Here is a 12,579-nt window from a genome sequence, read left to right on the forward strand (position 1 = left end):
TCAAGGGTCCATCTGACCACGGATGCCTGGTCTGCAAAGTGTAACGATCCGCTCGGCTGCCTGCGCAGGCAGGCAGCCTTTTGATCATCATTCAGGTCTGCATGCTGCAGGACTCTGGAAAGAAGACCTTCTGTCAGTTTTGCAGCTTGTGCTTGCTGAGGAATTTGCATACGTTGTCATGCAAATTGCCTGGCCACATTCATTGGAGGCGTGTACTATAAGTACTATGTGTGTCCCACAATGCTTCGCTGCTCATAGAGGTTTGTTCCTGCTGGACTCACCTGGAGTGTCAGCCACTGCTATCTTAGTATAGTTAATTCTTGGGGAGTGCTCCTTGCATTCCTAGTTAGTGCAGTCAGTTTGTGTATAATTTGTACTGCCTATTTTGTCCTGTCTTGTCTGTCGCGATTGCGCTGTCGCCAGCGGCGGTTGATAGCGAATCGCTCTGTCTTGTTTGGATCGCACTAGCCTCTAGCGGTAGCGGCTGTGGATCCTTCTGATCTAGTTCCTGGAGTGTAAGCTGGAGCAGCGGTTGCTACCAGCTACCTCATCTGATCTGTCTTGTTTAGATCGCACTAGCCGCTAGCGTTAGCGGCTGTGGATCTTTCTGATCTGTGTCCCTGCTTGGATCACACTTGCTCTGGCGGAAGAGCGGTGGATCCTTTCTGCCTAGTTCCTGTTTCTCGTTTGTCTGTCTTGTCTGATACGGGCGCTTGCTGTAGGCTCGATGAGGTAACCGTTAAGCAAGCGTTCACGTTCTTTGTTTCGTGTTTGTCTGTTGATGGTTAGTTAGGCGTGCTTGTCTCTATTGTGCTTATCACGTGGAGACCGCGCATAACCGCGTGCACTGTTGCGAATGAGTGCGGTGTTCGCGGTTAGCTAGCGTTTATTATTTTCCGTATCTTCTCATTGTATGATTTGCTGTGCCTTTGCTATCCTCGTATTCTGTTCTGATCTGCCTTGTGTCACTTCTGGCAATCGCCGTTCTTGGAGGTTGCGTTTCTGTTTCGCACCTGGTGTTGTGTGTGCGCGGTCGCGGGGTGGCGACTGGATTGGCGCACACACATACAACCTGTCCCTTTGCTCGTTCTCATTCGCAATCGCTTCTCTTGCGATTGCGTTCTGCGCTTCGTACAATTCCTGTCTGGCATTTGTGGAGGTACAGAGGATTGGTTCCTCTGCACTCCCCAGCGCCATCTGCCGACAGGAATTTCCCTCTACTGGTGCTTACACCAAAAGCTGGGTTCTAGTATCTTGACACGCTTGTGGAGGACCTCCGCAGTGTCAGCGCACATCTTTGTGCGCTGAACACGGAGATATCCCACAATCGTTACATTATGAGCAGCCAAACCCAAAACCCCAGTGTAGAGGGAATTTCTGATTTGTACGATTTTGCTGAGTATGGTTCCTGTGTCTTTAAGAGTTTCAAAATATTAAATTCAGAGACGAAAGAGGATTTTCTCTCTGAATGCGTAAAATTTTGTCTGAATCCTACTTTTCAAATTACTGATCCGTCCACGTCTGCTCTCCAATTAGCTTATGTGCTTTTGAAAGATGATCTGTTTGTATGGGCTCATGAAATCTTGCAAGACAATTCTTGGAATGATAATCTGTATCGGTTTCTTACATTTACATTCTCCTACTGGTTTTAGTTGCCTTGCTTGCCACCTGCCCTGTATGAGTGTGTAGTTGCTAATGAGTCAGCTGCTCTACCTACTTCATGCAAAACCATTCAGTTTGAAAATGAATGCAGTAACTATTCCCCTGTGTCTAAACAGCAGCCACCTAAAGCAGCAAGGACTAAAAGCAGGAAAAAAAGGAAGACTTCTCAGCTGAAAAATCCGTTGCCCATAGCAACTACAAATAAAAAAATTGTTTCTGTAAAGTCTGAAATTTCTCAGTCTCAGGTTTCATTACCCCAAGAAAGGGCATTTGTGGATCCTTTGATAGGCAGAATTATTTTCTATATTAAAGGAGTAAGAAAGTCTTTGCATGTTCCTGACCCCAACCCTTATGAGGGTTTCTTGGAAACCGAGTTGTTTGAACCCCCATTTGCTCCATGGGATATTGGAGCATTAATTGAGGAGTTCGAGATTGATTGGAAGGCGTTTTGCGATTTTTACATCGCAAAAAGCGCAGAGATTCTTTATGCTTGTCTTGATTCGGTGTACGCTTTGATTGACTCTGATGAGTGTGACGAATGTTTTGTGAATCCGGTGACTCGTGTGGCAGACGATTTTGGATGAATTGCACACACACCAATCAATTGACTTCAATAAAGAGACATCGTTATCGGATGATTGTTCCTGCCTTTCTGGGGTAAAGCATGTAGTCTAGATATTGTGCGACCTGACATGAATGGGTGCACTACTGTGGTTGATTCCTGTGCAAATCTTGAAAGATTCTCTCCTGATTGCGTGAAGTTTGAATCTATGCGATGTAATGCCTGTTTCTCAGATGTTCCTGCAGATTGTGATCAACATGAATGTGCCAGTTTTCTCAAAGAGATGTGGGATTCCTTGTCATCTAAGAACAGATCTTTAAGATCTTCCATCTATGATCCTGCTATGGGAAAAATTCCTAAACTATGCAGCATCAAAAGTGAAATTAATATGCCTAATAAAGTTTATTCTGTTGATGTCGCTATTTCTTCTGCAGATGAGTCTCTGTCTCACCCTGTTCACACCTGTAAGGGCCCGTTGCCTGGGGACAATTGCTCCAGTGTTTCGACCCTAGATGCCTTGCAGTCTGCTCCGCAGATCGCGGAGATTTGCGCTATGAAAGCGTCAGTTTCACAACCTAAAGTGATCTTGGATTCGCAGGCTTTGCGTTCTGGCTCCTCGGATTTGACATTGTTAGCCGAATCTAAGAGTGAGACAGCGCTTCGGTTTTGCGAATCTGACTCTGAAACATCTTTGCTGGGTCCAGAGAAAGTTTCTCTGAGCCTGCCCTGTACCATGAATAACAATACAATGTCCAATCACACTGACATTTGTGAGTCCCTTTCTTGTTCTGAGGAAAGTGCTGATTCTGCACCCTGTACTCTGGATGAGTTAAGATGGCCTTGTTTAGAGTCTCCTGCAGTGTCCCTAGAGGCTCGTCTAGGTATTGCCACTATACTCACCTGTTTCTCTGCAGTTTTGGAGTTACAAGCTAGTTTGACTGCCACACAGAATTCTGGGTACAGTGAGAATGAAGTTAGGGAGTCAGTGTGTGTTCCAGTAAATACACCTGTACATTCCCCTCATGATGATGAGATCCAGTCTCAGGTTATGGTGGAACCATTCCTGGGACATCTGCCCTGTTCACAAAATAAAGTTCCAGTTTTGCCCTGTAACATGGATAGTTCAGAATCCTTCCGAGAAAACTTGAAAAATGATGTTCCTGAGGTCTTGTTTGATGTTCTGGAGGTCTCCGAGTTCTTCTCAAAGGGTGCAGAACTTGTAGGAGATGTCTCCTGCCCCCCAAGTCCTTCTGAGGTGTTACCCTCTTCCGTAGGCATTGCTGCCTTGCTGGCTACCTTTTCAGCTCTGATGGAGCTTCACTCATATGTAGTCAATGATGATATTATTGCCACAGAAATTTCTGAATTTGTATCCAAGTCTTCTTGTGAAAGTCCAGTGCCTGTGACCTCCACTCATAATGATTCTCTGTCCGATACTGGTTTTAGTCTTGTCGTGCCGGACTCTGAGGTTGGCAGTTCCCCGACATGTACTGAGGTGTCTCCTGTGCTGGTGTACCCCAGTGTGCTCTGTGACCCAGAAAGCCCAAGTGTGCCTCGGTTACCAGCGTACTCAGATGCAGGCGGGGTACTGTAACGATCCGCTCGGCTGCCTGCGCAGGCTTTTTGATCATCATTCAGGCCTGCGCAGGCCTTTTGATCATCATTCAGGTCTGCATGCTGCAGGACTCTGGAAAGAAGACCTTCTGTCAGTTTTGCAGCTTGTGCTTGCTGAGGAATTTGCATACGTTGTCATGCAAATTGCCTGGCCACATTCATTGGAGGCGTGTACTATAAGTACTATGTGTGTCCCACAATGCTTCGCTGCTCATAGAGGTTTGTTCCTGCTGGACTCACCTGCAGTGTCAGCCACTGCTATCTTAGTATAGTTAATTCTTGGGGAGTGCTCCTTGCATTCCTAGTTAGTGCAGTCAGTTTGTGTATAATTTGTACTGCCTATTCTGTCCTGTCTTGTCTGTCGCGATTGCGCTGTCGCCAGCGGCGGTTGATAGCGAATCGCTCTGTCTTGTTTGGATCGCACTAGCCTCTAGCGGTAGCGGCTGTGGATCCTTCTGATCTAGTTCCTGGAGTGTAAGCTGGAGCAGCGGTTGCTACCAGCTACCTCATCTGATCTGTCTTGTTTAGATCGCACTAGCCGCTAGCGTTAGCGGCTGTGGATCTTTCTGATCTGTGTCCCTGCTTGGATCCCACTTGCTCTGGCGGAAGAGCGGTGGATCCTTTCTGCCTAGTTCCTGTTTCTCGTTTGTCTGTCTTGTCTGATACGGGCGCTTGCTGTAGGCTCGATGAGGTAACCGTTAAGCAAGCGTTCACGTTCTTTGTTTCGTGTTTGTCTGTTGATGGTTAGTTAGGCGTGCTTGTCTCTATTGTGCTTATCACGTGGAGACCGCGCATAACCGCGTGCACTGTTGCGAATGAGTGCGGTGTTCGCGGTTAGCTAGCGTTTATTATTTTCCGTATCTTCTCATTGTATGATTTGCTGTGCCTTTGCTATCCTCGTATTCTGTTCTGATCTGCCTTGTGTCACTTCTGGCAATCGCCGTTCTTGGCGGTTGCGTTTCTGTTTCGCACCTGGTGTTGTGTGTGCGCGGTCGCGGGGTGGCGACTGGATTGGCGCACACACATACAACCTGTACCTTTGCTCGTTCTCATTCGCAATCGCTTCTCTTGCGATTGCGTTCTGCGCTTCGTACAATTCCTGTCTGGCATTTGTGGAGGTACAGAGGATTGGTTCCTCTGCACTCCCCAGCGCCATCTGCCGACAGGAATTTCCCTCTACTGGTGCTTACACCAAAAGCTGGGTTCTAGTATCTTGACACACTTGTGGAGGACCTCCGCAGTGTCAGCGCACATCTTTGTGCGCTGAACACGGAGATATCCCACAATCGTTACACAAAGCACGCTCAGGCTTGCCCGAAGACTAAGTCAGTCCCCACACACAGCATCTCTGCCTGCACGCCGTGTGACTGCTGGCTGCCTGCCCCAAGACTAAGTCCCCACACAGCATCTCTGCCTGCAGACCGCTTGCCTTCTCCGCCACCACCAACAGGGTCCACCATAGTAATTTTTCTGGTGCGAGTACATGCCTGCCTAATTTTTCTGGCTGCACTGCGGCTGGAACAACAAAACAAAAGGGATGTACATGTGTCAATTCCCCTTCATGATCAATACCTTGCCTCGGTGAAGGGGCTTGCGTATCACAATGAAGCAATGACCGCCGGCTATATGAGTGTCTCGGGGGTGGCACACCAAAGATAATAAGGTCGCTGCTTCATTGTGGACAGACCAAATTCGATCAGCTGGACAATCACTGTTGTTCTGTGATTGAGCTACCTCAGCCTGGCGACCATATGGGCTTGAAAACCGCTATCGCCTGCCTATGGCCATGGTGCGCACTAGTCCAGCACGGCCGTTACAACACAAACAGCTGTTTTGCGGTGCGTTACACAGTGAGTTTGGTGTGTCAGTGTGAAGCAGTACACTAATTACACTCCCTGATTGATGTATACACATAAACAAGGCCGGTATTCGTACAGGAAAAATGAATCATGCAACACGGGAGTCAAGATCTGACTCAAGGTTCCTACAAATGTGCTCAAGTGGTGTCGTAGTTCACACCACCTTGTTGTCACAGGTCTACTAAAAGACTACTACATCCTTTATTTACAATACTTATAGGTTTTAAAATATATGTTGGTGCATAGATTGCAGACCAAAGCGGGTGTCTTTGCCTATCCCCCCCACAGTTCACTGTCAGAATGTGCAAACAGTTAGCTGGTATGAGCGCACAAGCTGTGGGGTGTGGCTAACCCTGAAGACTTTGGTTGCACAGCACTATTATTTCTTTTATAAAATCAAAACAGTATTGTGTGGGGTGTACAATTGAACCACCCTGCAGCGGCTTATGCAAGTGCAATAGATATGCAAAAAAGCTGTCCAGAATGCTCAAATATGGCAGCTTTTTGCATCTACAGAGTCGCTGCAGGTCTCCCTCACTAGAGTGGGGCCGAACCTCCGATTTTAGGTTCGCGAACCGGGTTCGTGAACTTCCGCGTAAGGTTCGGTTCGCGTAAAAGTTCGCGAACCGCAATAGACTTCAATGGGGATGCAAACTTTGAAAAAAAAAAAATTATGCTGGCCACAAAAGTGATGGAAAAGATGTTTCAAGGGGTCTAACACCTGGAGGGGGGCATGGCGGAGTGGGATACACGCCAAAAGTCTCCGGGAAAAATCTGGATTTGACGCAAAGCAGCGTTTTAAGGGCAGAAATCACATTGAATGCTAAATGACAGGCCTAAAGTGCTTTAAAACATCTTGCATGTGCATACATCAATCAGGTAGTGTAATTAAGGTACTGCTTCACACTGACACACCAAACTCACCGTGTAACGCACCGCAAACAGCTGTTTGTGTAGTGACGGCCGTGCTGGACTGGTGCGCACCATGGCGAGAACAGGTATGCAGTGGCGGGTTCACTGAACAGAACAGGTATGCAGTGGCGGGTTCACTGAACAGAACAGGTATGCAGTGGTGGGTTCACTGAACAGAACAGGTATACAGTGGCGGGTTCACAGAACAGGTATGCAGTGGCAGGTTCACTGAACAGGTATGCAGTGGTGGGTTCACTGAACAAGTATGCAGTGGTGGGTTCACAGAACAGGTATGCAGTGGTGGGTTCACTGAACAGGTATGCAGTGGTGGGTTCACAGAACAGGTATGCAGTGGTGGGTTCACAGAACAGGTATGCAGTGGCAGGTTCACTGAACAGGTATGCAGTGGTGGGTTCGCTGAACAGAACAGGTATACAGTGGCAGGTTCACTGAACAGAACAGGTATGCAGTGGCGGGTTCACTGAACAGAACAGGTATGCAGTGGCAGGTTCACTGAACAGGTATACAGTGGCGGGTTCACTGAACACAACAGGTATGCAGTGGTGGGTTCACAGAACAGGTATGCAGTGGCAGGTTCACTGAACAGGTATGCAGTGGTGGGTTCACTGAACAGATATGCAGTGGTGGGATCACAGTACAGGTATGCAACAGAACAGGTATGCAGCCAGGAACAAGCTAAGCCTAACTAATTTTTCCCTATGAGAGACAGTCTGCAGCAGCTCGCCCTACTCTCACTAACGCAGGCACACAAGTGAGCGTAATGGCCGCCGCTGCCTGCCTTTTATTAGGGGGGGAGTGGCTCCAGGGGCTAGTGTAGCGTAATTGGCTACACTGGGCCTGCTGACTGTGATGTAGAGGGTCAAAGTTGACCCTCATGGTGCATTATGGGGCGAACCGAACTTCCGCAAAAGTTCGCCTGCGGGACCCGAACGCGAACCACTGAAGTTCGCATGGAACCGTTCGCAGGCGAACCATTCGGCCCAACTCTATCCCTCACACAATTACTGAAAACAAGCCAGGGGAATAGTACAAGGATTAGGGAGTGCAATACATATATACAGTGCTAACAGTGCTCGACATGTTTCATCTTAAACAGATTTCGTCAGGAGCAAGATAAAGTGCAAAAATAATAAATAGAGAACCCCCAACCACCACCAAAGTATCCCCCCAGCATCACACGGCTGAAGTCAGAGCTGAAGTGCCCATCTATATAATGGGTTTAAATATGTTGTGGAGGCTGGGACTGACCTACCCCTTCCAGGCGACACCCTCACACATCTCCGCCCATTCCCATTAGCTCATGCAGGGATGTTAACTGTGAGTGTGCTGGCTGGCTTTTAGCCCAAACCTGTGCCATGTATAATTCACATGGCACTGGCTACACACTGCTGTATGTGATTAAACGCCAGTAGTTTCACCTGTTAGCGGCTGTCACGTACCGCTGCTGAACTACCGATTCCATGTGGCGTCACTTCCGCGTTGCCTCGGCAACAGATGGAGTGTAGCAGCATGCATATGCATGCATGTTGTATGACTACATCGTCTCAGGTACATGAGATGATGTGGTCGCACAACATGCATGCATATGCATGCTGCTACACTCCATCTGTAGTGCACCCACAGGATATGTGTAGTCCTAGCGATCTAAACGAGGCGCACATTTGTACACAATCCGCCACATCCAATTGGTAGCATTAGCCTGATTACGGGCAAAAGCTTCTCATTATCATGGTAATTGCCATAGCGGGCCGCATACATATGTACGCATTGAACCCGACCGTGTGTACGCGTTGCCGAGGCAACGCGGAAGTGACGCCACATGGAATCGGTAGTTCAGCAGCGGTACGTGACAGCCGCTAACAGGTGAGACTACTGGCGTCTAATCACATACAGCATTGTGTAGCCAGTGCCATGTGAATTATACAGGGTGCAGGTTTAGACTAAATGCGATGTGGTCGCGTCCACAGTGGTGGGAATATGCATGAGTATTGCACTTTGCTGTTTATGTTGTGCATTCACATTGCATGGAGAGATTTTTCCACAGTTATATAAATACAGGTACATGAGACGATGTGGTCGCACACCATGCATAGATATGCATGTTTAGGGCCAGAGTAATATTACTACACTCCATCTGTAGTGCACCCATAGGGTATGTGTAGTCCTAGCGATCTAAACGAGGCGCACATTTGTAAACAATCCGCCACATCCAATTGGTAGCATTAGCCTGATCACGGGCAAAAGCTTCTCATTACCATGCAACCGCCAGAGCGGGACGCATACTTTTGTACGCATTGAACCCGACCATGTGTACGCGTTGCCGAGGCAACGTGGAAGTGACGTCACATGGAGTCGTAAGTTCATCAGCGGTACGTGACGGCCGCTAACAGCTGAGACTACTGGCGTTTAATCACATACAGCAGTGTGTAGCCAGCACCAATTGAATTATACGTGGCACAGGTTTGGGCTAAAAGCCAGCCAGCACACTCACAGTTAACATCCCTGCATGAGCTAATGGGAATGGGCGGAGATGTGTGAGGGCGTCGCCTGGAAGGGGTAGGTCAGTCCCAGCCTCCACAACATATTTAAACCCATTGTATAGATGGGCACTTCAGCTCTGACTTGAGCCGTGTGATGCTGGGGGATACTTTGGTGGTGGTTGGGGGTTCTCTATTTATTATTTTTGCACTTTATCTTGCTCCTGACGAAATCTGTTTAAGATGAAACATGTTGAGCACTGTTAGCAGTGTATATACTGTATGTATTGCACTCCCTAATCCTTGTACTATTCCCCTGCCTTGTTTTCAGTAATTGTGTGAGGGAGACCTGCAGCGACTCTGTAGATGCAAAGAGCTGCCATATTTGAGCATTCTGGACAGCTTTTTTGCATATCTATTGCACTTGCTGCAGGGTGGTTCAATTGTACACCCCACACAATACTGTTTTGATTTTATAAAAGAAATAATAGTGCTGTGCAACCAAAGTCTTCAGGGTTAGCCACACCCCACAGCTTGTGCGCTCATACCAGCTAACTGTTTGCACATTCTGACAGTGAACTGTGGGGGGGATAGGCAAAGACACCCGCTTTGGTCTGCAATCTATGCTCCAACATATATTTTAAAACCTATAAGTATTGCAAATAAAGGATGTAGTAGTCTTTTAGTAGACCTGTGACAACAAGGTGGTGTGAACTACGACACCACTCGAGAACATTTGTAGGAACCTTGAGTCAGATCTTGACTCCCGTGTTGCATGATGTATACACATGCAAGATGTTTTAAAGCACTTTAGGCATACAATTTAGCATTCAATGTGATTTCTGCCCTTAAAAAGCTGCTTTGCATCAAATCCAGATTTTTCCCCGGGACTTTTGGCATCTATCCCACTCATCCATGCAAAAACTCAGATGTTAGACCCCTTGAAACATCTTTTCCATCAATTTTTGTGGCCAGCATAAATGTTTCTAGTTTTCAAAGTTCGCCTCCCCATTGAAGTCTATTGCGGTTCACAAAAGTTCGCAAGTTCGCGAACGTTTGCGGAGGTTCGAGAACTCGGTTCGCAAACCTAAAATTGGAGGTTCGGGCCATCTCTACATTTGAACAGAAATGATATGTTAATAGTACTTTTTAAAGTAAAGAAAGCAATTTTATTTCTCTTTCACGGCCTAGAACAGCACTGGGCAAAAGACGTACCATATCCGGTCCACATGCGCTGTTACACTGTCAGGAAGCGCCAGCCATCATATGACGTCCTGTTGCGATGGACTTCCATGGACGCCAGCAGGCCCGAATTTACATTTACACAGATGTCCTGGCACCCTGGACATCGCCCTCCATGAATCTACAAACCCCCACCAAACCGTACCACAAGTGTGCTGGCTGTCCCAGCTGTCACGTCTCCCTTACTTCCCTTTATGGCCATAGGTAGCTACAGGTGTCACTTAGCATTATGTAGCCAGAGGTACCCTCCTTCCGTATTGGGTATTAAGACTGAAGGGAGATCTCACCAGTGGAATGCCGAGAGCAGGGTGAGTAACCTTATGCTCTGCTCGTGACTCTGCATAGGGAAGGAGGGAAGGGGCACGTGGGGAGGGAAGTGAGACACCTTTCCATCATCAGGCGCCTGTAGGCACGAGCCTATAGTGCCTCATGGTAAATCTGGCCCTGGATGCCAGACTTCCATGAGCGAAGTCAGTTTCAAATTCCCAGCTGCCCGCGCGCAATTTTACAAGGGGGGAGGGGGGATTTTAAGAATGCGGCCCAGGTTGTGTAAACATTGCCCAGGCCTGACTTAGAATTTCGAAATTGGTGAATGAAAATTTCACAAATTATAGTTTCAGATACAAATTATGGTGAGCGTGAAATCACATTTTCTATTACTTTGTATGCTTGGGATTGCAGTATTAATCTCTTCTCTCATTTTAATGTGTGTTTCAGAGCACTCGCCTAAAAAATGAAGACACTGCCAGTATGCAGAAGGACAGCATCTAGCAGCATCTGAAGCACCTTTGATGAGTAACTCGCCATGCCTTTGCTGAAAATAGCCATCTGCAATTTGCCCAACAAAAGGATTTTAAAACTATTCTCACTTTTTTTGATATTGACCCTTTTGACCATTGTTTATAGTCCTTTGTCTCCAGTTAGTTTGGTTAGCACCAATCTCCGAGTCTACAATGTATTTTCTGTTGTCGCTCGGAATCTTGGAGAAAACCAGTTAGCTATGGAAGATGATCACAGCCATTATAAAACACGGACTACAGTCGAAAATTCATCTCTTAGTAGAACTTCTCAGCCAGATAATGACTCTCTTGCAGAACCTCAAAAAACCCTCCACATATATGACTATATCATCAATGAGCCTAATAAATGTCAAGGAGAAGTACCGTTTCTGGCCTTACTTATTACTGTGGAGAGAAGGCAGAAAGAAGCCAGACAGGCCATTAGGCAAGCTTGGGGACAGGAGGACTTTGTACCTGGGGTGAAGATACTACGCCTGTTTTTGTTAGGAAAGGACGTTCACTTTACTAATGAGGACCAACAGGATCTTCTGAGGGAAAGTCAGGAATACCATGATATTATTCAGCAGGATTATTTGGATACCTACAGAAACCTGACCACCAAAGTCCTCATGGGCTTACACTGGGTAGCCACGTATTGTCCAAAGGCTTCCTATGTGATGAAAACTGACAGTGACATGTTTGTCAATACGGAATATTTAATCAAGACAGTCCTGAAACCAGACCAACCAAGGAGACAGAATTATTTTACAGGTGATTTAATGGTTGGTTTTGCACCTTACCGTGACAAGGGCATTAAGTGGTATGTGTCTCCAGAGGAATATCCAGAAGAAAGCTATCCCTTGTTTTGCTCCGGGACAGGCTATGTTTTCTCAGCAGACCTGGCTTGCAAGATAGTGATGATCTCACCAACTGTTAGGTGGCTTTATCTAGAGGATGTTTTTGTAGGCCTTTGCCTTAAGAAGCTTGGAATGGAACCCGTGGCACCACCAAAGGACAGTGATTTCAATCATGGGAATGTTGAATACTCAGATTGTAAATACAACCAGATTGTGACCGCTCATGAGCTGAGCCCTGAGGAGATTATACATTGCTGGAACAAGCTACAACAAAACAAACATACTTGTAAGGAGTGAACTGATTGCTATAAAGTAATATTTGACTTAGATCAGGCAAAGTCGTTATGAACAGCAGTTCATTTTGGATGCCTAGCCCAGGTATGGGCAAACTCGGCCCTCCGTTACGGAACTACAAGTCCCACAATGCATTTGCCTTTATGAGTCATGACTGTGGCTGTCAGACTCCTGCAATGCATTGTGGGACTTGTAGTTTCTTAACAGCTGGAGGGCCAAGTTTGCCCATGTCTGGCCTAGCCCAATTACAGTCTGTTCCACTACTTCTATTGTGCTAGTAAGACGATTCGGGACTGAGCA

General features: G+C 47.0%; 1 protein-coding gene across 1 annotated transcript in view; it reads left to right on the plus strand.

Annotated features, from left to right (window-relative positions):
* Positions 1-12,282, plus strand: part of LOC137522265 (beta-1,3-galactosyltransferase 2-like) — a 76,826-nt gene extending 64,544 nt beyond the window's left edge. Inside the window, exon 5 of the mRNA XM_068242294.1 lies at positions 11,067-12,282. Within this exon, the coding sequence (XP_068098395.1) occupies positions 11,155-12,282 (1,128 nt within the window). The 5' untranslated portion in view covers positions 11,067-11,154. The remainder of the gene's footprint in view (positions 1-11,066) is intronic.
* The last annotated feature ends 297 nt before the right edge of the window (positions 12,283-12,579 follow it).

This window comes from Hyperolius riggenbachi, chromosome 6 (genome assembly GCF_040937935.1).
Source record: "Hyperolius riggenbachi isolate aHypRig1 chromosome 6, aHypRig1.pri, whole genome shotgun sequence".
Classification (NCBI taxonomy): Eukaryota; Metazoa; Chordata; class Amphibia; order Anura; family Hyperoliidae; genus Hyperolius; species Hyperolius riggenbachi.